This window comes from Pelecanus crispus, chromosome 16, assembly GCF_030463565.1.
Source record: "Pelecanus crispus isolate bPelCri1 chromosome 16, bPelCri1.pri, whole genome shotgun sequence".
NCBI lineage: Eukaryota > Metazoa > Chordata > Aves > Pelecaniformes > Pelecanidae > Pelecanus > Pelecanus crispus.
The window spans coordinates 6189263-6211659 of record NC_134658.1 but is presented as its reverse complement, the minus strand read 5'-3'; the positions used below and the strand labels follow the sequence as shown (position 1 = coordinate 6211659).

Sequence of the window (22397 nt, the reverse complement as noted above, 5' to 3'; positions counted from 1 at the left end):
AACATGACATGATGTAAACATTGACAGATCACCTACGATCCTGATGTAATAACAAGATCTGTATCAGCATATCAAACAAACGATCCCATTGAACACTTCCCAGCTGGAAGAGCCGATGTGAATTTGACACTTCAGGCCAGTAATAAGAAGCATACTGGAAGTTTTGGGTGTTTTCTTGGAATGCAGACAGCGAAACAGTGTGCGCCGCACTGGAGCTCAGGCCCTCAAAGCTGATTTAAAGACATGCTTTCTGCATTAAAACATTTCAAAGACCAAACAGACCCTGCTCTTCCTTCTAGGAGCGTACAACCTGATGTGGCTTCCGAAGCTGGGACCTGGATGGGGTTTCCAGGCAGTGTGTGTGGGGGTGCCCACAGTGTTCACCAAAAGGAGCTTATTTCCCCGGATTACTGATATGCGGAATATAAAGTTGCTCAAAGGTAGAAAGGGGCTGCAGGAACTTCATGGCTTGAGTGACAGCAAAATCTCAGAGCTGGCAGATTTGATTTGGAAAAACACCCTCTGGGGTGCCTGGGGGTCCCGGTCCCCTCATTTATCTGTGTTTGGATGCATATGGGGTTACTGTCGGGAGAGGCAAGGAGCCGCACAGCCTGCTCTCTGCCCTCGGCGGGTTCGGATTTGGGCGTCACGTTCATCCCCGTCCCCCGCTGTAGCCCCACGCTACCAAAGGACGGGAGAGCAGATGGTGGGAAGTGGCTTGGCCCTCCCCAGGCGTCTTGCTGCGAAACATTGGCGGCAAGCTGGAGCGAAGGAAACGCGGAGCGTTTCAGCTCGGGAGGGAATGTTCATTAACACACACATTTGCAGATCATTTCCTTAGCTCCACTGAGGAGGAGACAAGAACCAGGAGACGGCGGTGTGGGCTGCGGCAGCAGCTCGAGCCAAGCCATCAGTGGCCGCAGAGGCCCCTACTTGTCCACTTTGAAAGCAAGGCTCCAAGCATCCCACCGGCAAGCTCCCACCATCCCTCACCCAAGGCTCTGCTCAAATATGGACAGCCAAACTCTACGGCTTAGCCGAGAAGGAGCTCACCAGGAGCAGCCCGTGCAGCCATGCCACACGCAAGCCAGTGGCTTAGTCTCTACACGTCCGTGAGAATGGACCACAAGAAAGCAATCAGCAGTGGATAAAACTCCGGCTCAATGTGCAAAACACCTTTCAAATCCCTCTTGTAGCCCTCAAAATAGGTACTTCAGAGAGACACGCCAATCCTCTACAGAGGGTTGAATTTTTTCCCAGTCTGAGCCTCGGCTAGACTATCAAGTCCCAGCATGTGCTCCAGAAACAAGCCACATGTGAAACGCCTGTGTTATGGGAACAGTAGGCCTGTCCCTTACAGCAGATGTTGGGGTGGTTTCATCTTTGCACACCTATAACACAAGACATCAACGTGCCTCGGGTTTTCCCTGGAAACCCACCTCCGGCTTGAGACTCGCCATGGGAAATTCCCAGCCGAGAAGAATTTGGTGGAGCCCCACGGCCAGCAAAAGAGGGAGGGGAGGACAGCGTGGAGACGGGAACCAGGCTGCCCGCAGTGCCAGCAGCTGGAGGGGACTCAGTCGTGACGTCTCCACGGAGGAGGACGGAGATCTCCACTGAGCTCCGGTGAGCAGCAGCAGCCAGCAAGTGCCAGCGCTACTTCAGCCCACTTCTAAAAGTTGAAGCCCAGAAGTTCACAGGAGGGAACAGGAGGAAAATGTTAGAAGGAACCGTCTCTGCTGCCGAACAAAGTCAAGCACAGATAACTCATTATTCACATGTTTGAAGTTGGCCTGCTTACGCCATTTGGAAAGAGAATCAGTCACGGCGAGGCTTTGCTTTGGTTTCCTCTGGCTTTCGTGAGACACTACCGCTACTGTCTTTCTCCAGCTTGGAGAGAAAGCGAGTGTGTCGCAATGCGCCTCGGCTCGCATGTCCTGGCAGAGGATTTACACCGACTTGAACAACGAAAGGAAAATAATATTTAAGGGGGTGGGGGAGAGAATTTTTAAAAAAAAAAAAAAAAAAAAAAAAAAGGCTGCTAATTTATAAAGCTTTTTTAGCTGGTGGTGGTCTGAGATGAATTGGCTGCCTCTAAAAGGATGAAAATAAATATCCCTCTTTTTGAAGGAAATAGGCTGGCTCCCGGCCAGCTGGCAGGAAACACAGAGATATGTTGCATTTACAGTAGGTTTTTTACTGTCTGAAGCTCCAGCAGCGGGAGAGATGTTCGTTCGAGGCAGCCTGGTATTGATTAGCTGGCTTTGCAAGCCCTTAATCTCCTCTCACTTATGGGTTAGTCCGTTGACTTCGCCTCTGCCTCCCTCCCTGCCCACCCTGCGATGGGAGGCCTCGCAAGCAGGGCAGCTTCTGATAAATCCTGTTGTGGCCTTTTATTACGCTGGGAGACCCCCAAAACTAAGCCCTCTGGAAGGAAAACAAAGCAGGGCATTAATTCAGATGTTTAAACAGAAATCGAGGCTAGCATTTCCAAAAGCTCCTGGGATGCGAGAGCCACGGCCCATGTTCAAAACACAAGGAACATCACACCCAAATTTCCATGCAGCTTCGGCACAAATCCCTGAAAGACATGGGCTCCCCATTCCCAGGGTTTCAGTGGGGAGACTGAGTCTTTCTGGATTTGCAAAAGTATTTAAAGCACTTTACAGCACAGGTAAAGCTGGGGGCATTCTCAGCAGCAGACTGGGTAAAATTCATCAGGTTTAAGCATTTAGCCCACTCGTGCCTTGCTGAAAAATCCCCGCAACTGCTTTCCTGCATCTTTCTGTCCTTAATGACCTCTGAAAATCTGGCTCTGAGACTGCAGAGTGAATTAGGTGGTTTTTAAAAGTTTTGATTTGCAGATCTGAAAATTTCACCCCGGCTGTCACAAACTATCAGATCAGTACACATCTGCGGGAAACACAGCAGCTTTCATAACAGGGTGCAAAACCCACCAGCCTCACTGACTTCTCCGCAGTTGCTCCCATTTCCAGGAAGGCAAAATTCATTTACGGGCTGTGATCCAGTTCTCGTGGAATTAGGCAAAACCCCTGATTCAAAGATTTCAAAGCTGGGTGCTTGGGAGGAAGCAGACAGATCTCAAGTACATCCAGCTGGTATTGCCTCAGTCATGTCTGAGATCAGATTTTCAGCTGCATATATTAGCCGTCACTACGCAGATCAGTGGAGTGATGCCAATTTACAGTGAGTTAATGCCTGCTATCTAATAACTTGAAATGGGACCTGCGTGGTACCAGTATAGCTGGTTTTTCCCAGTTAGTAACCTGTTCCATTAGGGCAAGCACATCAAATTCCTTTGGGTGACACTGGTTAAGGGTACCCTGCCTAGGATGGGGAGGACCATCTGCTGGGTTCAGACCTGTGCAAGGAATGTGCCGCGGTAGGGCTAATGCCTGTGAGATGTATCTGGCGCTGCAGGGCCACATGGCAGCTGACTGGGGACGGCACCATTTTGCCGGCCGGGTCCCGTGCTCTCGGTAACGCAACGCAACCCAGATCAGACCCAAACTTTCCCAAGGTCTGAGGATGCTGAGCGCTGGGTTTCCCCTTTGCCCTAGGACAGCACTGGAGCCGAGCCCTGACATTTGAATGTTAATATCCCCGATCCCAGGATGGAGCTCCAAGCTCCGTCTCCAGAGACTGGCTGGTATGTCAGATAATTACAGCTCCTGCCGAGCTTTGCCAGCGCACATAACGCAACGCTATAAGCAAGAGCCCCAGAGCAACGCTACCTGCACGGCACCCTTAATCCTCTCCACAACGCTGCTCCTCCAAAGCCAAAAAAGCAGAGCTGCGCACGGGCTATCTGCAGGCAGAGGGGCTGCACCGGGCTCTGCGGCTGCCTGCTCCCACACGTGGTTTTGGGATGTGCTCATCTGGGAACCTCCAGCAGCACGGGGCTCGACCGCTCCGCGCCTTCCCGCTGCCGTCGTCCTCGGCGCAAAGGCTCGGAGGCTGAGACAGGCACCGGGGCTGCTCTGCGCTTGCTGGGTCCCCCTTCTTTCCTCCCCTCTCTCCCCCTCTCCCACTACAGTGCGTAGATTCACTGGAAAGAGTAAGATAAAATAATGCAAAATCATGTCTAAGCACCTTCCGCTGCAGGATATGATTTATCTCTGGCTGATTGCAGAACAGGTGACTGGTCTCCGGCAGCGGAAGAGAAGGGTCTTAGGAACTAAATTTCATCTCACTCTGAGTCAAATCCTCTTCCTCCCTCTGCCACATCATTGAAGTGATTGGTTGCGCTGATAAGCCCTTTCGAGAGGGAGAAACGAGACGTGTCCTGCCCTGACATCTGATGTGATCTTGTGGTTTTGTTTGATAGTTCTAGTCCTTTAGCTGTTGTCTTCCCTGAAATGAAACTTGCCTTTTAGCACTGACTTTCCCCCCCCCCCCCCAACCTTTTCCAATCCGTGACCCTTCGCACTGTCCTCCTGAGCTTGCAAATCCTGCCCGAGGGAAGCGGGGCCACACTGCATTAACAACCCTGCAACGTGCAGCCCCAGCTACAGCTCAATAAACCCTCACCGATGACAACCTCCACGTACATGCGGTGCTCCCACATCACCCGCTGCCCAGCCGGTTATTAGATCCACTTTACAAATGGGTAAACTGGGGCACGGGGCAAAACACGAAGCAAAACACGCTCCTTTGCGCAGGAGCGAAGCTCACCAACATCCTTGCTGCAATGCTCCCAAATACTCCTTGTTAGTGCCGACGTGTCCCGTCACCTGCATCCCAGCCCAGCCCGCTCGTCCCTTTGCACAGCTCCCCTCGGGCCGCGCCGCTGGACCCCGCAGGAATTTAATTTTGCTATTTATTTGTACACACAAACTCGCCCCGGCGCATGGCATCGAAACACCGCCAACATCCTTCTGCAAGAAGCCTTCAATGAAACTTAATCCTCCAAACAACCCCCATCCACCAGAAGATCCTTTCGCTCCAGTTTAATCTTCTTCAAATACACTATCGATGCCCACTTCCCCAATTCTGATTTAGTTTCAAAGCGGGAGCAGGTATGCCTCTTCCACCCCAGCTGAGAATCATGCCCTGGGGTGTTCCCAAAGTTTTCAAAAGTGGGAGGTGTTGCAACGAATTTCAACAAAGATTTCTTTGTACAATGCGAGCAAAAATAATTTCTCTATTCTGACCCCCAACACTGCTTTGCTTAGAAAATATTGGTCATTTTTAAGTAAAATGATTTTGAAGTTATTATGCGCCAGGTGATTATAAAAGGCGAAGTGGAATTTACTATATGTGGCAAATAAAATAATTAGAGGAGTGAATTTACTGGAGCCCATATAATTTTGGTTGCTCTATTAATACTTCTTTTGAGGCTGGGATTACAGCCTCGAGCTGTAGCACCAAAGACACAGACAATGCAAACCCATTGCTTTGAGCGTGGTTGGGCAACCTTTGTCCCTGCTCTGCTCTCCTGGGGGAATGCTCTGCCAGCCCCCAGCACCTGGGCATCCCCCGGGGCATCCCCGCGCCCTGCCGAGGGGTAAGTGGGTCCCACATAGGGCCAGGGGTCTTGCACAGCCCCACCTGCAGAACCTCAGCGCCGGGCTGCTTTTCTTCCCAAGGGATTTTTATCCGGCCCCCCCTGCGGAGCTGAGCCCTGACTCCCTCTCGCCTCGTCTTTGCAGGATTGGACCCTGAAGGGGTTAACTGGATAGCAGTGCCTATAAGAAATTAGAGGAGGAGGTAGTTTAACATAATTGCTTGCGATGCATGTATCAACAGCGGTCCCAAACTGCCTCTGCAAGAAAACAATGCCCTGGACGGTCTCAGCAGATACCAAAGGGTGCAAATTCCCCCTCTGGGATCAAAACACATTAGCGATGGGAATACAAACAGAGAAACCCTCCTTCGCAGCAAGTACTGATTTGCAAGGGCTCCTGCATGAACTCCGGAGCCCGGAGCCGGCGTCTCCGCATCCCTCCCCACCCCAGGGGCCGGCTGCTGCCCCGCCGCCCGCGGGCCTCCTCCACGCTCCCAGAGATGTGGGTTCAACCTCGTCCTTTGCCTCCCGCCCAGCCGCTCGCTGCGAAGGCCCCGGTTAATGGGGAAATTGGGAGATTTTTAAGGGCTCTGGCAGATGGAAGGCGAGAGCGGGCGGTGCGGAGCGCCCCACTCGAGCTGCCTGGTGGGGTGTGCGGTGGTGGCACCGCTGCCACGCCATCCTCCCAGCCCCTCGCCCCGGCCCGTGTTTGCTTCTCATTTGTCTCCATCCAAAGAGCAGACAGGACAGGGAAGGGTGGGATGGAGCTGGAGGGTCTCCGTGCAGGAGGCACGGGGCGGTCTGGGCTCTCGGGCACCATCCATGCAAACACCCCATCCCGGGCACCAACAACCCCAACAGCAGCCAAGGGACAGCAGAGAAAACACCAATAAAACTACAAGATTAGAATAAGTTGCATTCCCACTGAGGATTGCCTGTGCCTGCCTTGTTTCAGGACACCCCAAAAAGCCTACACCCCATCCAAAGCCCTTTCTGGGTAGGACCCTCCGTGGGGCTGGATCAGACGGGGAGAGGCAGAGACCCGCCAGCTCTGCACGGGCTCCGTCCTCCGAAACCGGCGGCTGGAGCATGGCCGGGATTAGCCTGATGTCCTCGGGCAGCACCATCCCCCCCGTGCCCAAGGGCCACCGCAGGGAGCACCGCGGCGGGTCCCCTGCCAGCGAGAGCGATGCCAAAGCTCCCGGGCTGTCATACGGAGCCCGCAGGGTTTCTTTCAATGTTCGTCTCAAACGGCTGCAGCGCATCCAGAGCAGAGAGTTAATAGGGAAGCGAGAAAGTGTCAGTCAGGATTTCCTCCTCTTCCTCCCCAGGGAAGGGGACAGGTCTCAAGAAGTGGGAAATCAACATGTTTTAAGCACCACATTTTAAATTAGAACAGATTATAGCAATTTTACATTGGCATATAACTGTCTGGGAAGTAGTGAGGTCATTTACTTATTTAAATGATCTTGTTGGTTTGATTGATTTAGTTGTCTCCCCCCCCCCCCCCCCCCCCCTTATTTTTCCTTTTCTTCACTATTTCCCCCTTTCCCTGCCCCACCCACCCCCACCCCCCCAAATTCCTGGACAAACTGGGAAATGTCTGTGTATTTATATCTAGCTAAGGACAAGCAGGGGAATAAAACAAAAGATCCTAATAATACCCAAAACTATCACCCCACAGGAGCACTTCAGCAACGAGCCTGCTTTTAATTATGGAAACATCTCAAGTTGAAGTTTTGCGCATCCCCACGAGGAAGCCTTTTTGCCAAGATAAAGATCTGAAATCGTACAATACTGGCACAACGCAGCCCCTGTCCTGGGTCTCCATTCGAGCTTCTGAGAAGCACAAGACCCTGTAATAATTTATTATCTCTTCTCCCAGCACTTGCCAAACCCATATCAAATCTCCGAGGGTAAAAGGCGCAGCAAACACTGCCCTGGGCACGCTGCAGACCATGGGGTCCCAAAATTGCCCGCAGGAATATGGCAGTAAGGGGTCACTTTGCCTTTGCTCCTCTTTGGCTCCCATCCCGTAACCCCGGCCAGCTGCCCCTCTTCCTCATCCTCAGCTATTTTCGGCTGTCCCTCACTGACACGCACCCACGTGTGCCACTGGGTAGATCCCGATTTCCCCGTGTCCCAGGAATAGGAGAGCTACAGATTTGATTTCACCACCCAGATTCACGGAGCTGGCATCCCCGAGGGCCACGATGCATCGCCCCAAGCCTCCCCGCAGCGCACCCGAGCCCCGCAGAGCTCTTCCAGGTCCCCGTCTCCTCTCAAAATTGCTTCAAATCATAACAAAACCATGAGACAACCTTTTACCTTCCCCCCCCCCCCCCCCCCCCTCGTGCGGAGGAAGCATGGTGCAGATTTACACAAATGCCCCTGCAGCACAGGTCCATGGGACAAAGCATCCCGAGATGGGCCAGCCAAAATCCCTACCAGGCCAGGGGGCAAATAACAGCTTTGCCGTGGGGTTCCCAGCATTGGCCCTGCTCCCTGGGAGCGGCTCTGCCTTTCCCAAAAGTTCCAGCAGTTTCCGTTCCATGAACACGGTGTCCGGCGGGGCTGGAATGCGATGGGTGAATTTATGCACCATTTAAGTTAATTGCGTGACCCCCATACAGCCACTTTTCTCAAAGGTAATGGGAACATTTCTGCTTCATCTTTCTCTCTTTCCCCCCCCCCCCCAAAACGGTGCAAATGAGGGAAGCTCTAACGAGATGCTCTGTTACAAGCCATTTACCAAGGAGTCAGAAATCTCGCCAGAAGCCATCAGTGCTTTTAAAGACATTACAACCCAAAAGTTAGCAAGGAAATAACCAACTCTGCAATATATTAAACACATCATTTTGTACTTTTGATGGCATTTAAGCCATTAAGGCATGAAAATATGATACTGCTAAAGGAATCAAGTTTGCACAGGGCTGCTGTACCCCAGGAAAAACAAACAGGAGCCTGGAAGGTCGCACCACGGGGAAGCTCCCACCGCCGAAACCCCCCAAATCCGGGCCCTGCTGCCAGCGAGCGCGGAGGGGCTGACTCAGCTCTTCGGCCTCACCCAGCCACGGCACGGCCTCGGCTCTGGGCAAGCTGCCTTCGCCTTCAAATAAACACATCCCCGCCGCGCTCGGGGGCTGCGGGGGAGCGGAGCTGGTTTGGGGGTCGAGCCCAGCACCGAGCAGAGCGGGCGGTGGGGAGGGACCAGCTCCACGCGTGCAACCATCTGAATTAAAGCGCTGAGGCTTCCCAGTGCAGCCCACGGTGAATGCAAATCCTGGATGCTTGGCCTCCCACCCCCCTGTCCAAAATCTGCGGGTGAAACTGGGCAGGGTGGGAGGCTCCAATTAGCACAGCACCGTCTTATAGGGGATGCCTAGCGATTTCTAGTTGTTAGCAGCATATCAGGGCCTCTACAGAGCTTCTTTTGATTAATGGGGGGGAATATTTCACCTCTTTTCCCTTCCCCGAGTAAAACAGGTTTCAGTTTTGCTATTTCTGGTAGTAAATCTCAGGCTCATCTGCAGCCACGAGGTATGGGGAAAGTAGAGGGGGGATTGCCTGCCTTGCTAGCACGGTCCATGCATCCTTTTTCTCTCTAGCCTCAAACTGGAGCATCCACTAGGAATAAAAGGAAAAAAAAAAAATTACATCCACAGCACAGACTCCTCTGAACTCAAGAAAAATGGGTTCAGATGCAACTTAAATTTAAAAAAAAAAAAAGTGAGAAAGGCTTTTCCAGGGTAGTTTGTGGACACGCTGGGGTTTGGGGCCGGCGAGGCGCTGGGCGTGGGATGAGAACCGAGACGGAGGCGGTGAGATACGGGGGTGCGGGCAGCAGCACCGAGGTGTGTCCAGGCTGGCAGGTCACACACAGGACGGGGTGGTTCAGGGCACTGCTTTTATCAGCATGGCTTCGAGAGGGATAGAGAAGCCGCAGCGAGGTGTGTGTCATCCCCAGTAAATGCTGAGACAACCTTTTCTCCTCCCCGGCCGCCACCTGCAAGCGCTCGCTGGCAGAAATGCCCTTACGGCGGGGCCGGGGCCACGGGCACCCTCGTCCCGCAGCCACCCCGGCACCCCACTGTTACCAGTGGCAAAGCCCTCTTCAGGCTGCATTTACAGACAGGATTTCCCCCTTTACAGTCAATCTTTCTCCCAGCTTTTTTTGCTTTTTTGCCCCATACTTGAAGCCAAGAGCCCCGAATGCACTGGGTGCTCAAAGGCAGGCAGCACCCAAGCCGCAGCCTTGCGCCCGCTGCCTGCTAGCACCCCAAGGACACAGATGCCACTAACACCTTGCACAGGCACGGCCAAGGGGGTTTCCACCCTCTGCAGATCCCAAACTCTTCATTTCCCATCCAAAAGCGTGGGGCTGGGCTGCGGCTCAGGCTGACGCACATGGGGGGCAGGCAGGGAGGGAAACCCTCACCCAGCTGAGGCTCTCGAAAACACGAAAGCAAAAAGCGGCGGTTCTTGGAAACGACTCAGAGCTGTGGGAGGTGAGAAGCCTTTCCACCCACCGGCTCTGTGCTGCGCAAGGGGGGAGCGGGTGCTTGCAGCAAGCCGGAGCGGCAGCCGCCGGGCTGTCTCCTCCGGGGTGGCACTGCTGCCAGCATGGCCCCATCGCTCCCACCCCAGGGACACAGGGGGAAGAAGCCTTTTGGGGAGGAAAAGTGGCCACTGAGGGGATTTGTGCCTGTGCAGGATGGGGCCCAGCTAGAAAAAACACGCAGAGGCAACGTGGTGGGAGAGAGAGGATATGAAATGCTCTTGCCTGGCCGGGGGAAGCCCAGCCAGAAGCCCCCTCCTCCTCCTCCCGGTCCAAGCCAGCAGACGCTGCAGGATGGGGACCCGCTCCTGGCACTTGCTGCGGTCACACCAACCGGGAACATGACCGAAAGCACCAAACCTGATGCACACACCCAAAACAAGCAGGGCAGGAGACACCAACCACCAGCACCAGCACCTCCGCAAGCATTCGCACCACTGCTGCGGCCAAATGGGCAACAAGGGGGGACACGGGGACCCCGCTGCCCCTCGCTCTTCAGGTGTGGAAAGCTAAACTACATCCCTCCCTTCCTCACCCTGCATTTCATCATTCACAGAATCACAGAATCATTTAGGTTGGGAAAGCCCTTTAAGATCATCCAGTCCAACCATTAACCCAACACTACCAAGTCCATCGCTAAACCAATTAAGGAGAGAGTAGCAATTTCATGTTTCCTGGCTTGGTGGCTGGATTAGAATCATTTAGGCTGGAAAAGACCTTTAAGATCATCAAGGCCAACTGTAATTCAGCCCAGGACAGGAGAAAATTAAACTGCAATGTAAGAGCAGGGCGGTCTGCAGCCCCCAGTGCCTCGCTCCCTCCTCTACTCACCTTCTTTGCTGCAGGGGTGGGGAGAAACAGCTCCATTCACCCAAACTTATGCAGCATTAAACCTCAGGAAGCAACTTTACACTCAAAGCAGTCCAAGCCCTCGCCATGCAAGCAGAGAGGGCTCTGCACATCCCAGCGCGGCTGCCTGGCACCCCTTCCCACCTCCCCGGCACCAGCACCTGGGGCACTTCGCACACTCATAGCCAGAGGGTTCATTTTTAACCCCGGCGAGCACGGCTGGGTATAGATGTGCTTCCCCACGTGGGTTATGGGGGGTGATCAAGTCCTCTTGGTCTCCCTTTCCTCCTCGACATGGTAGCCAGGACAGCAGGGATGGGGTGGAAATCAGAAACAAGGGGTTAAGGGCAAAGGAGATTTAGGAAGTGGTGAGAGAGGTTAAGGAAGACTGAATGGCAGCAAGAAAAAAAAAGTCAAAGAAAAAGGCATTTAAAGGAAAAAAAAAACCCATAAAAAACCCAACAGACTTTGCACAAGAGTTCCCAGGAGATGGGCAGAAAGGGGCTGGGGCTGCAAGGGGAAGCTGGGTGGAGGAGAGCAAGAGTGACAGCGGGGAGGAGGTGAGAGGTGGGAAGGGAACGGAAGGGAAGGGAAGGGAAGGGAAGGGAAAGGGAAAGAGAAGGGAAAGGGAAGGCAGGCAGCAGGTGGGTGTGATGGGGGAGGCCCTGGAGATGCTCCCATTTACCCAGGAACAGACTAAACATCCCTGTATAGCTTCCAGCTATTCATTTTTCCATGTTCTGCCTCTTGTGGATTATTTTGCAAGCAGCTGTGGATGCGAGAGGGCTTTGCACCAGGGCTGCAGCTCGGCCCAGTCGGGCTCTTGCTAAATAAAGAGCTGCAGAGAAGGGGGGGAAAAAAAGAAGGAAATTCCACAGGAAGTTCAAATATTTTATTACTTCCTGTTTGCACAAAGTATGTCAACACTTGGCACCCGCCGCGCCATTTGTTTAGAGCTAAGGTGTCAACTTGAAAAAAACGTCCTTTTTTGCCTCCAGATCTAACCCAGAAAGAGCCTGAGCACAAGGGAAAAAAAAAAAAAAAAAGTCTCAAAGCAAGCGGGGCACTCGGAGGGAGCCTGCGTGATGGCTTGCAGGGGACGCTCGCGGCCCGTGGCAGAGCGGCCGAGACGGGGGCTCGGCCAAAGCCGCCGCCGCTATCGGCCCCGCACACGCCCTGGCGCTGCTCCTCCTCCTCGCCTGGCTGTGGGTCCTTCAGACGGGCACGCTTGGGGGTCTGCCCCACTGCGCTCCAGCTCTCCCGGTCCCCCCCACCCAGGCTCCATCCCCCAGCCCCGCGAGGGGCTCCGGCCGTCACCCGCTTCCCTGCGATTTCTCGCCCAACTCAATTTCAAGCTCCTCAGAAGTTTTTTTTCTGGGCGCAGCTTTAGTTAAAAGACTCGCTCAGTGGCTGAGATGAAGCGATGGGACAGGGGTGGAAGATGAATGGGATGCTCAGAGGTGGGGCGTGGAGTCCAGCTGCATTTCTGACCCAAAAACCCCACGAGAACGTTTGCTGGAGGAATTCTGCCGCATCTGAGAAGATGATGCCCAGGGCATTCCCAGGATACCAAGACAAATGGCCAATTCTTTCCACATTAAGGGTGCTTTTCTGCCCGCTCGCGCCAGCCCCTCCCCAGCCCCACACCCAGCCACCTCTGATCCTGCGCAAGGGCAGCCAACGCACACCGCGTCCCGCTCATTTGCAACGCTGCAGCCAAGGGGAGGAAAAAAACCCATATACGTTTATGCGCACACATATAGATATGCACATATATACACACATATATGTATTTTTTTATATATATGTAAAAAAGTACATACTATCTATACGCACACATTAAAATGGCAATTCCTGCCGGCAGCTCTCGCCTCCCAAAGCCGAGCAGGGGAGGGCAGCGCAAGCCATCGTGTTTGGCCCACGGTGGTTATTCCCGGGGCTCTACCGGCTCCGCTTGCCGAGCCCGGCGGGTGCCGCGCACCGAGGGGTGCTATGCCGGAGAGCCACCCAGTGGCAGGTTAACCGGGAAAAACCACGCTGGGTTTCCACGAGTGAGCTCGGATCGTTTTGCAGCCGGTATTTCCACGCCAAGGGATTCTGCAGAGGACTGCAGGGAAGGCAGGGCAAAGGGCATTATTTAATTATTCTTCTTCATTTCAGGCTCACTAGAAAATGCAAACCAAAGTGTGGCAAACAAAAGGGTTTTTTTAAATTTTTTTTCTTCCAGTGCAAGACTAGATTTTCATCAATCCTGAATTTAAGTCCCAGGGTCAAACTGGGAGTCAAAATATGACCTTTACTGCCAACAAATCTACGATCATCTCAAAAAAAAAAAAAGACAACTTGGGTCTAAACTCCTTAGATCAGCAATTTATGGGCTATGAGGGTGCAGGGATGGGGGAGAGATCGACCTTTGGGGTCCACACAAGGCAAGGGCATAAGCAGCGAATAAACACCACGCAGACCTCCCTAAGGAGCCTACACCTCCTGCACAAACATTTTGAGGTCCGCAAATCAGGAAAAAAAAAAAAAAAAAAAAAGCAGAGAACTGCTGACCTTGCAGCCCGGGACAGCATCCCAGGGAGGGCATCCCTCGGGCACGCCAAGCTGCTCCATCCTCCGCTTTTGCCTAATGATGCCAAACGAAGGCACAGCCCCAACCCAAACAGCGCAGGGCCAACGCGCCCACGGCTCAGCCCCCCAGCTCCCTGCCTGGCTACGAAGCCTTCCCCTCCGTATCAGAAAGTTTAAATTAAAGATCGTGAGCGATCGACCGAGATGTTGAAATTCAGGAGGAGCGGGTATGATTCAGCAGGGGTTTGGCGAGTGCCGGCTATCGGTGAAGTCAGAGCAAACCAAACGCTAAGAGTAGTAACTATCTCGCCTTGTATTATTATTTATGTATTCCTGATTATTATTATTATTAGAAAGGCAATCTGATGGAACAGATAAGGGGCTGAGCCAGGAGTCAGGAGACCTGGTTTCTATTCCTGACCTGGAAGAGTTGTGAAATTCCCTGCCCAACCCCTGCCTGCTTTCCCCTCCCAGCCCGGGGCTGAGCCCGCTCCCGGTGTCTGCAGCGCCCACCACAACCCACGTTTGCTCGCCGCCGCTGCCGCAGCCCCACAACAGGGACCTGCCTTGTGTTTCTGGCTTCAAAGGAAAAAAAAAACCAAACCAAAAACCAACAGCGTTGCATCGCCTGGATGCTGGCTTTGCAAATCCAGCCCGGCAGCTCGACAGGCTCCCGTAAAGCCTCTCGTGCTCCAAAATAAAAAAATCAAGGGGGAAGAAAATCCAGCAAGCCCCGATGCAAATCAAACACCAGCCTCCACCTGGCCTAGCATCGAGGGGCACCGATGGCCCAACGACAGCATCAACAGAAGATATTTTCGAAAGCGTATTTAGAAGGATCAAACCATTTCCCTTCAATTTGGGCACCGACAGCTTTGCAGCAAAGGGAACAAGCTCTGCCTTGTAGTCCCCGTGGGGGTGCTGAGCGAGCAGGGCGAAGCCGGAGCAAAAGGCCGGTGGCACGGGGTCCCACCGCACAAGGGGTCCCACCGAGCAAATTAATGCTCACGGCAGAAGGAAACGCCTCCGGCCGACAGCACCGGAGCATCTCCCCACACTCCTCGGATCACGGGAGATGCCAAGGTGAGCTCAAACAAGCCCGACGCCGAAAACCAAGCCGGCGAGGGCGATTCGCCTTTGCAAAGAGCCATCCCCGCCAAAGAGGCACCGTCCCGCATCCAGGAGAGCCTGCTCGATCAAAACAGAAAGGCCTTTCTGCGGTCGGATCACCTCTTTGGTTTTCTCAAGCGACGCAGCCCCTGCCCGTGGGCGCTGCCAGCCAGAGCCTTTGACAACCCGAAAGCGAAACCACGGCTAACCAAAAGGGGAAGGCGCTCTCCGAGCTCTCCTGGGCCCGTGCGGACAGACAGGCAAATACAGGCACGGTACGGAGGAAGCCTGCAAACATTTTTAGTTTAAAAATCAGCAAGTCAGCCTCCAAAGCCCGGGCACGGCATCTCTGGCTTTGCAACCCCCCCAGAAACACCCTGCGCCCCGCCAGACTCCAGCCCTTTATATTTTTGCTGTCCAAGCCCAAAGCGTTTTCCCGACGTCCCAACCACCACAAGCACCGGAGCGATAAAGCCATCCCTCCACGATGGGACACAGAGCATGGCGAGGGCAAGCAGCCGGCGGGGCCGCGCGCGGCGCTCCGCCGTACGGAGAGAATAAAAGCGAGGACGCCGTGCCCGCCGCGTCTGGGCTTCGCTCCGCCGTACGGAGAGAATAAAAGCGAGCACGCGGTGCCCGCGCTCTCGGGGCTCGCTCGGCCACGCCAATGCCGTCTCGTTAGCTCTGCGTGCTGCGAACGGCGCCTGCCCCGGCTGCCTCTGCCCGGCCGCAGAAGCATCCTGGATGCTTCGGCCACGCCGAGCTCGGCCCCCTGCATCCCCCTCCCGCGCTTGTCAGGGGCTGCCAAATAAAACACATCACTTACTTCGTGGCTCCCGGGGTCCGTCTACGGTCACTTTAATGGCTCGGTGATAGGTAGCAACTTGGGTGGGGTTGGTGAACACAGTGATCGTCAGGGTAAAGCTTTTTCCTAAGTAGGGCGAGGTAAAAAAAAAAAAAAGAGAAATTAGGATATTCACATGGGTTCAGCTCTTGCGGGAGCAAAAGGCTCCTGCTGGAGCAAGCTCAGACACAAATATCCACATCCACCAAACTCCAACACACACATCATTTAATTTTATGAGACATTATTGCCGAGACACAAAGCTCGGCCGGCTCCCGCTGGGGTTCAGCTGGCTGCAGCAGAGAGAGGCTTGGACCCGGTTCAGAGCGGGAGCCAGGACCTTCCTGGATGGAAAAGCCACTTGTCCCCCCCTCCCCTGCCCTGTCCCCACACCGACCCCTCCACCCACAGCAGCTTCCCGCTGCCTGCCCGCTCAGATGCTTCCCCTTTTCTCATGGGAATCCAGCCCAAACACGGCGCTGGCCGCGGGACCCCCTCCGCGAGGGGCGGATTCGGGTCCTGGCGCCCACGGGATGCTCCTGCGGAAGCAAGCTGGCGAGGTGGCCTCAGTCTGCAGGCGACGGGTGCTGGCGTTTGGGGGGAAGCCCGGTGGCTTTGGCCCCGCGGGTGCGCCCGCATGGGGACATTTGGACGGGAGCTGTGCCAGGCTCTCGCCGTGCGGCCACCTGCGGCCCGCGAACGGGGGTCAGGGCCCCCAGGAAGCTGCAAAATGGGGACCTGAATCCGGCCAGCTCCGGCCACCAAAAGTGGCCACCAGACCGGTGGCCCCACCAGCTGTGGGAGCTGTCCCCTTCTCCCAGCCCTGACCAGAGAGCAGGAACCTGCTGCTGGGACAGAGTGCAGACACCATCATGGGGCTTTCAGGGATGCTTTTGAAGCACCGAGCTTGCCACCTTTAAAAAAAAAAAAAAAAACCAAAAAAACCCAACAAAAAAAAAAAAACACCACCAAAAAAAAAAGGGGGTAAAGCAGTGAAAAGCTCTTGGGAGCCCAATTTTGCAAGAACACAACAGTGATCCCTTGGCCCAGCAGAACAGGTTTCCATCCGCAACCCAAAAACGCTTTTGGCATCATGGAGGGCGTTACCACGCCTGCACCCTGCTGCCGCCCCGCTCTCCTCTCCCAGCTCCCACCCCAGCCCCAAACCCACCCACCTCCCGCCGCCCAGCCCCCGCTGCCCCCCTCCTCGCCCCATCTCGGCTGCCGTCGCCCACTCGACGCCCAGCCGGCGGGGAGGCCGCGGGCTTCCCGCGGGGACCGGCGCCGCGCGCTCTCCCGCAGCCCCCCCGCATTCGGGCGTCCCTCGGGTAAAGGGGGGAGGTTGCACGTGCGTGGGAGCAAACCGCCTTAACCACCCCCCCCCAGAGCAATCACCGTGGGATTTTAAAGGTATCGAGTATTTCTGAGGTATAAACCCCAGCAGGAATCGGGCTGGAAATGCCCGTGCAATAGCCCGTAGCTCCTCCAGCCTTTATTTCACAAATAAACGCAGTGCAAACCGCCTCCCCTCCTCTTCCCCTAAAGGGACTGGGGGTTTTCAGATCCTGACCATCACACATCTACGGGGTTGGACCTGAGAATATCCATAGCAAACCAAACCAGTGTTTATACAGCTAGAAGGAAAAAAAGAATAAATGGAAAAATGAAATTATCTCCTCCGGAGAACATCCTGCAGTTATCCCAGGTGGGAGAGTTTCCCTACAGGAACGCTGCCTGCAAAGCGGACAGCAAGCACCAGCCCATGCCCTACCTCAGCCTTCAAAACAGGACTTAAACACTGCACAAGCCTCCAGCTCTTTTTCTGCACAAAAAAGGATTTTTTTTTTTTTTTTTTTTTTTTTTTTTTTTTTACCCTTCCCAAATACAATTTTAATCCTCGGCGAAGCGGTCGCGCTGACAACCTGCACGGAAGAGCCGCGCTGCCGCAGCCCGCAAAGCATGAAGGCTCCCGGGCGCCCGCACGGCCACGTAAAAAACAACCAGCGCGGAGGATTTGTTGGCAAAACGTTTGCAGGACCGGAGTGCGGGGATGAGGATTATTAGGAGCAATTATTTAGAGAATTCCACGGGAGAAGAGGCAGGGGGAGGGAGCCCCTTGGTTTGCAGGCGAGGAGCAGGCAGCGTGCAGGCGAGTCTGGCTGACACAGAACCCTCCCGCACGCCCGAGGAGCCGTGCACGGCTCTCCTACTTACTACTGCATCGGGGTTTTTTTTTTTTTTAATATTTTATTTTTAGTTTTTTTTATTCTCCATGTCAAATAACTTCCCTGCATTTCGGTTCCCCCCTCTGCGCGCTGCAGATATGAATACCCCTCCAGGGAGGAGAGCCGCAGCGCGGAGCCAGCCGGGCCATTTCTGTGTCTCTTAACAGCTCTCAAAAATCCTCCCATGAATCGAAAATGACAATTATTACTCAGCATCATTTTTACTCATTTCCCGCCTTCTCGTGAAGGCAGGCTGAGGTTACTCTTTCCCACTGCGCCCCGGCCCCAGCCGCGGCTCACCCGCTGCGTGGGGCTGGATCCCAGCTCCTGGGTGGGTTTGGGAGCACCCACAGCTCTGCGGGATGCTCCGGGGGGATATTCCAGCCGGGAGAGCAGGCGGTGGGGTGCAGCGAGCATCGCAGCACCCCGCTGGCCTCGGCTTTCATTTTATATAGTGCAATCCGAGCAGAAAAGGTTGTTTTGGTTTTTTTTTTTTGGTGGGTTTTTTTTTTTCTTTTGAGCGAAGCATAGAGGGAAACTGCTCCTTCTCCCCTCCCTTTGTCTTACACATGGAGATGGTAATTTGGGGGGGGGGGGGGGGGCTAAGGACCTGCTCTTCCCAGTTCACAGTGCTGGGGAATGATCCCAGACACGTTAATACTAAAAATACCCAATTCTGAACCACCTCAAGTCATGTTTTCAAAATGAGAGCCTCGCTGCTTTTGATTTTACAGGGCTCCTGCAGCTCAGGCACACGTACGGGCTGTCCACGGAGGCAGACTGTCCGCGTTTACAGATGCACGCTTCCACACGTCGGATTTACACAAACATTTATACACACACACGCACACAGAGCTCTGCTCCAACAAACTATTTCACAGCAAATCCAGATTTCTGCCAGAATAAACGAAACCAGCACCGGGCTTTCAGAGATTAAGCCAAACAAGGGAAAGCAAGTGCGACACCCAGAATAAAAATTCAATAGAAACGATTTTTCACACTGAAGAGGTCTGAAAGAGCCCCTTGCCGGGAAAGCACGGCCGTACGCGGGGAACTAAGCACACGCTTCACACTGCGAGAAAACCCCACTGTGCCGCCTTCACGCCAGCCCCAGGGAGCCCCGACGGGGTTGTTTCTCTTCAAATATTACAAAGCCTCATCCCACAAGAATATATTTAAAAAAAAAAAAAAAATCAGCACTTGAGTTACGCTCCTTGCTCCGAAGCCTGTTAGAGGCAGCAGAGGTGTTTCCACTGCTGTCATGAGTATTTGCCAGGACTCTGCCCGAGGAAGGAGGCTTATGCACCCGAGTGCTTTCTGAGACTGTAAACTACTGTTAATTCAGAGGCTGGGACTGCAGAGGAGGAAAGTTAATAATGAATTCAAGAGTCAAGCTGAGATTGGGTTGCATTCAGTTTGGAAATTTGTGTAAGGAGGATTAAAAAAAAAAAAAAAAAACAACCCAGAAAGAAAAGAGCCTAAGAGAATAATTGATTACAGAAATGAAAGCTTAATTCATAAAAGAAAAACATTTTCCATCCATCAACCTGCAACCAGTTAAGTGGAGAGTTTTAAAGAAACTGCAACATGGAGAAGGAGCCAACAGGAAAAAGGAAATGTATGAAAGAATGTAAACTATTCAAGTTTCATAAAGAGGAACAAGTAAACAGTTATTACATGCAAATAATTCCTAACATCACTGCTTTTAATTAATGCAGAGAAGTCAAAATATATCTGACATCGTGTGTATACATTCGAAGCCTTTGAGAAAACGCTGCCATATAGCCATTAAAATATCATATTCTTATTTTTTGTTTAGACGAACGATTAAGTGCTCCGATCTGCAGCGTTTATTGGCGATGAAACGCTGAAATTCTGTTGATAGTCTTGGAAATTCAGGTACGGCCGGGCTGCGAGGGCTCAGGCGGGAGGGAAGGGCAGGCAGGGCTCTGCCCCTGACACCCGCTGCGTTTTCGGGGGATTTATTTCCCTCTCCTGGGACGGCACAGCCTGATTTCCTTGACGATTTGTTTTGAAAAAGCCTGGGCAGCGTGATCCGTTTAGGGCTAAATGACAGAGCCAACCTCTACGGCCAGAAACTAAAATTTCTGTCCCGCTTATTCCATGCGGCAAGCGTGGAGAAAACGAGCGAACCTTCCCCAAAAAAGCACCCGCAGCTCTGCCCTGCGCCCGGCTCCCGCACCTCCCGCTCGAAGGGAGCCTTTCCGCACCCCTGCCCACTGCGCTCTTCGTGCCGAGCACCGGATTATTATTTTTAATTTAAACACCTGATTTTTTTTTTTTTTTTTTTTTCCCCCCCACCATTTTAAGAAAAACCCGAGCTGCCAGGTGGGTTGCTGCCCCTGAGCACATTCACCTGCGGCGGGGCCGCTGCCTCCTCCTACCTCGCCGAGAATTTGGGGAGGATTTGGGCCAGGGCTGCCTCACCCCACCGCCGAGGTTTTACAATGAGTTTTGGGTTTGGTTTTTTTTTTTTTGGTGTTGGGTTTTTTTTTGTCTCCTTCCCCCTGCACTGCCCGTACCCAGCGCCTCGGCAGAGGAGAACCCCGGGGTAGAGCCACCGGCGGGGCTGCTCCCGCATCCCTCCCGCATCCCTCGGGAACCGCTTCGGGGCTGGGGGGGGGATTCCTCCTCGCCCCACAAGCCCAGCCCGCAGCAACCAAACCACGGGCCCGTGACAAATACACCGTTAAAAATAAAATAAAACTAAACTTTTTTTTTTTCCCACCACTCTTTTTTTTTTTTTTTTTTAAAAAAAAGCGAAATAAAAAAGCCAACCATTTCCTGGCCGGTACCTACCCCTGCCGCTTCTCCCAACAAATCTGAGGTCGTTAAATCTCGCCACTTGGTTTTTCATCACGGCGGAGGCGTTGCGGAGCTCTGCCGAGTAGTTTTCGTCGTTCCCTGCCATCACCGTGACCACCGTCCCATCGGGGACATCTCCGAGGGCTACGACCTAGGGCAGGGCGAGAGGATTTTAGGCTGAACCGAACTGCGGTCCGCGCTAACCTGCCCTACGGTTTCCCTCCCTAAAACATCCACCCACCCCCCCCCCCAAAAAAAAAAAAAAACCAAACCAAAAAACCAAAAGCAAAAGCAATCCGAATCCCCGAGGAAGGCTGGAAAATTGGAGGGGGAATGGGAAAATGAGCTAAAAAAAAAAAAAAAAAAAAAAAAAGGGTTAAAAGGAGCGAGGGGCTTCCGCGGGGTGGGGAGGGGGGGGTCAGGCCGGCCTCGGTGCCGCTAGAGGGGAATTGCGCTTTTATTTGGTTTGATTCGGGGGATTAAAAACAAAACAAATAATAATAATAATAAAAAAAAAACCCAGCAAAAAGTGTTGCCGAGCGCTGGGCGCCCGCTCTGCGGGCCCCGGAGCTCCGCGCCCGGCCCGGGGGAAGCGCGGCCGCGGACGGGAGCGCGGAGCCTGCGCCCGGCTGGCGGAGAAAGGCCCCCCCCGCCCGGGGAGCACCCCCGAGCCCCCACCCCCCGAGCCCCCCGAGCACCCGGGTTGCACCCCCGCCCCGCCGGGCTCCCCGGGGCTCCGCTGCCGCCCTGCCCGGCTCCCCCCGCCGCTCCTCCCGCGGAGCTGTTTTGGGGCTTTGCTCGCCCGGCCCCGGCCCCCCCAAGCCCCGGGGGCGCAGCGGGGGTGCCCGGCCCGGGGGTGCCCCGTCGGGTGTCCCCGGCCCGCGGGAGCGGAGCCGGGCGGCCGCGGGGAGCCCGGGCAGCGCAGCCCGGTGCCGGCGCTGCAGCTCTTCGCTTGCCTTTTTTTTTTTTTTTTTTTTTTTTTTTTTTCAGATTAGATCTCCCTTCTCTCCTCTCCCTCTCTCCCAGGAAGGTAATTAACCTCCACTCTCATTAAACTTCAAAGTTGCCTGAGAGCTCCTAACTGTACGGAATATCTAAGATGCTGTGACCGCGGGGCAACGCGGAGACTTGATTAAAAATAATAAACCGGGCTCCCTCGAAGGTGATGTCAGGAGCGAGCCGCAGCGCAAAAGGGCGGGGGGGAAAGGGGCGAGCGGGGCGGGGCGGGGGGCGAGCGCGGAGCCGAGCCGGTCCCCCCGAGCCGGCGGGGCCGCCCGCCCGGCCGCAGCCCCCCCGAGCTCCCGGCTTACCTTGAAGGCGACGGGCAGCGTCTTGTTGCACCTCCAGTGGGACGGCAGCACCGAGCACAAGAAGTTGGGGCTGTCGGTGCGCACCAGCTCGCCGGCGTGGTCGGCCAGTACATCCACGACGGAGCGGACCTCGGGCCGAGCCCGGGCGCCCGGTGCGGGGGCCCCCAGCGCCCCGCTGTTCTCGCCCATCTTACCGCAGGGGAAGGCCGTGGAGGGGGGTGTGAAGCGCCTGCTGGTGCTCGGGTCTACGGGAATACGCATCACAACGGCGGGCGTCAGGGAGCCGCCGCGGCCGGGGGGTACGAGGAGGGGGCCCGGCGCCCACCGCTCGGCTGCGGCGGGGCTGGCTGGCGGGCAGCGGCGGGGGCAGCGGCGGCCCGGCCCCGCGCTGCCTCGCTCCGTCCCGGCAGATCGCCGTCCTCGGCGGGGCGGCGCGGGGGAAGCGCGGAGGGGGGGCGGCGGCTCCCGCCCGGCAGCGGGGCTCTCCCTCCCGCTGGCTTCGCCGCGGTCCCGTCCGCCCCGCCCGGGGAAAGGCGGCGCGGAGCCCCGGCAGAGCCACGTCGCGGCCGGGCGG

General features: G+C 54.8%; 1 protein-coding gene across 1 annotated transcript in view; it reads right to left on the bottom strand.

Annotated features, from left to right (window-relative positions):
• Positions 1-22084, bottom strand: part of RUNX3 (RUNX family transcription factor 3) — a 38645-nt gene extending 16561 nt beyond the window's left edge. The window contains exons 1-3 of the mRNA XM_075721979.1: positions 21824-22084; positions 20508-20664; positions 15445-15549 (exon numbers count right to left, since the gene is read on the bottom strand). Coding sequence (XP_075578094.1) covers positions 15445-15549; positions 20508-20664; positions 21824-22084 — 523 coding nt within the window. The remainder of the gene's footprint in view (positions 1-15444; positions 15550-20507; positions 20665-21823) is intronic.
• Positions 22085-22397: the final 313 nt, after the last annotated feature.